This window comes from Austrofundulus limnaeus, unplaced genomic scaffold, assembly GCF_001266775.1.
Source record: "Austrofundulus limnaeus strain Quisiro unplaced genomic scaffold, Austrofundulus_limnaeus-1.0 Scaffold1364, whole genome shotgun sequence".
Lineage (NCBI taxonomy): Eukaryota > Metazoa > Chordata > Actinopteri > Cyprinodontiformes > Rivulidae > Austrofundulus > Austrofundulus limnaeus.
The window spans coordinates 89,223-91,915 of NW_013953766.1; the positions used below are offsets into that span (position 1 = coordinate 89,223).

Here is a 2,693-nt window from a genome sequence, read left to right on the forward strand (position 1 = left end):
TCAGATTAAAATACTTTTTATTGTTCTTCAGATTCTTTTAACAGCAGATTATTGCCACAGACAGTTTGAGTTAAAATACGCAGCAGAGCTTTATTGACTTTAAAATCCCTGTTAATCTCTCACACACACACACACACACACACACACACACACACACACACACACACACACACACTCTAAAAACAGACTCAGTGCCAACATCCAATCAAACGAGTCACTGAACAAATGAAATATAGCTTATCTTTAGTGGTTTTTTGTGCACAGACATTCTGAAAGTTGAAGATTTGTTCGAGTCAAACTCCGGCAAAGCACCTTTATGATGACAGCTTCCTCTGTTCACCTTTCAAAATAAAAGCACTTCCTCTGCTGTGCAGGTGTCTGCCTGGCTTTAAGACAACGGAACAGTTTATAAAACATTAAAGCGGTCTGACTTCAAACTTCAACTTCCAGCTAAAAGTCTTTCAAGTTTTGATTCCTGATTGTTTTCACAAGTTTAAATTACTGCATAGTTTCTGTTTCCTCACTGAGAATAAAACCTGTGGCCTGAACCCAGAACCCAGCTGCACTGAGACCACCAGAGACCACCAGAACTGAGTGTAAAACATCACAACGTTACATAATCCCATGAAGGAACCTTCTGAAGACACAGCAGCTCCGCCTCCACAAACAAACACATTATTCTGAACTTTAGACTTCCTGTTCTCTGACCAATCAGCTCTTCAGCTGTGATGGTCTAATAAATGCTAACGAGGCTCTCCCTGAACCCAAAACTTCATCTGACTGAGAACTAAACTATTTCAGCTTAAAACGGTGCTTTCAGGAGACAGAACTGCTGCGTCTTATGTTCTGTGACTCAGTCAGTTTATCATTTATTAAACTGGTGTCATTAAAACAAAGTCTGAACTTTCTGTTAGCAGCCGATAAAAGCTACTTCCTGTTAGCTGCAGCTGCTTCCTGTCAGCAGCAATAACCCTACTTAGAAGCTATTTGTTCTTAGCAGGAATTCTATATACTTTCTGTTTGTTAGCAGCTACTTCCTGTTAGCTGCTGCGTCCTGTTAGCTCCTACTTCCTGTTAGCTGCTGCGTCCTGTTAGCTGCTGCGTCCTGTTAGCTGCTACTTCCTGTTAGCTGCTGCGTCCTGTTAGCTCCTACTTCCTGTTAGCAGCTGCATCCTGTTTGCAGCTACTTCCTGTTAGCAGCTACTTCCTGTTTGCAGCTACTTCCTGTTTGCAGCTACTTCCTGTTAGCAGCTGCTTCCTGTTAGCAGCTACTTCCTGTTAGCAGCTGCTTCCTGTTAGCAGCTGCATCCAGTTAGCTGCAGCTGCATCCTCTTAGCAGCTACTTCCTGTTTGCAGCTACTTCCTGTTCGCAGCTACTTCCTGTTCGCAGCTACTTCCTGTTAGTGACTAAGTAAAACCTGAGAGTCAGCGTAGATCTGTGGCACTTTGATCGGTTCTTGTCCTGAAGTTTAAAACCGGTTCTGGAATGATGAGGTAGTGTAGAACCCCACGTCAGAGTGAGGTTCTGGTCCGATCCAACACCACGTGAACCCCCCACCTGACACAAACTTCTTGTTAAAACCAGCGGTCAGGTCAGAGGGTCAGTAGTACGGGCCGATGTTCTCGTATCCGGCGTAACTCGGCCAATCAGGGAAGAGCCCGTGAGAGCAGGTGGGGCTTCCGTAACGGTCAAAGTGGATCCCGAAGTGAGACGAGTCTGAGTGGTGACCCCGCTTCATGTAGGACCACACGATGTGGTAGTTCTGGCCCTGGTTGCTGTCCCAGTACTCCTTCCCGTCCACCCGGTAGCAGACGGCGAACTCCACGTGCTCGTTGGGCCGCAGCTCTGCGGGCAGAGGAACCTCGAAGGAGAAGGTGTCGCAGTAAGAACTCGGGTACGTGTCCTTCACGTACTCGCAGCMGACGTCCACGTTGCTCCTCCACGAGTCGAAGGTCACCCTCAGGGTCACCGACTTCTCAAACGACATGTTCTTGACTTTGACGGTTCCTGCAAAGGCCTTCTCCTTCACGACGCAGTGCTCCAGGCTCACCAGGTTCTTCTCCAGGTTCTGGYGGAACTGAAGGTAGTCTGAGGAGGGCTGAGGGAAGTCCAGCACCAGTTTGTCCTCCTCGCTGGACGACAGCGTGAGTTTGGAGCTCAGCATCTCCTGGATGTTCACGGGGATTTCGATGGGGTCCGTGAACTTCGAGAAGACCTTGACCCTGGTCAGACTTAGACCTTTGGTGTCRGCGAACGTCACGTGCTTCTTCCTTTTCTGGGCGACCGCTCCATCCTCAGGTTCAGGCTGGTCCACCAAGTCCGAGGGCTGAAACCTGAGGCAGGAGCTCCGAGCCGACGGTTGGMGTTTGGAGGTGAAGACGAAGTCCTCCTTGGACAGGTAGAGAGGGATGGTCATGTCGATGGGCATGTCAGGCTCAGAGGGAAAGATGAAGAAAGAACTGGAACACAGAGACCACAGAGAGACCGGACCGTTAGAAGGTTCAAATCTGTCAGACAAATATCCACACAAAGACCTGAAGGCTTTAACTTCAGCTGTCAAAACATTCGTTTAATATTTAGAGTGAGGGTACGAACGGTACTACAGATACTGAGTAATGAGGGTACGAACAGTACTACAGATACTGAGTAATGAGGGGGGTACGAATGGTACTACAGATACTGAGTAATGAGG

The 2,693-nt window shown here is 48.0% G+C and overlaps 1 protein-coding gene across 1 annotated transcript in view; it reads right to left on the reverse strand.

Annotated features, from left to right (window-relative positions):
• The window catches only part of ppp1r3b (protein phosphatase 1, regulatory subunit 3B), a 12,188-nt gene continuing 9,495 nt past the window's right edge, over positions 1-2,693 (reverse strand). Inside the window, exon 2 of the mRNA XM_014032018.1 lies at positions 1-2,460. Within this exon, the coding sequence (XP_013887472.1) occupies positions 1,602-2,460 (859 nt within the window). The 3' untranslated portion in view covers positions 1-1,601. The remainder of the gene's footprint in view (positions 2,461-2,693) is intronic.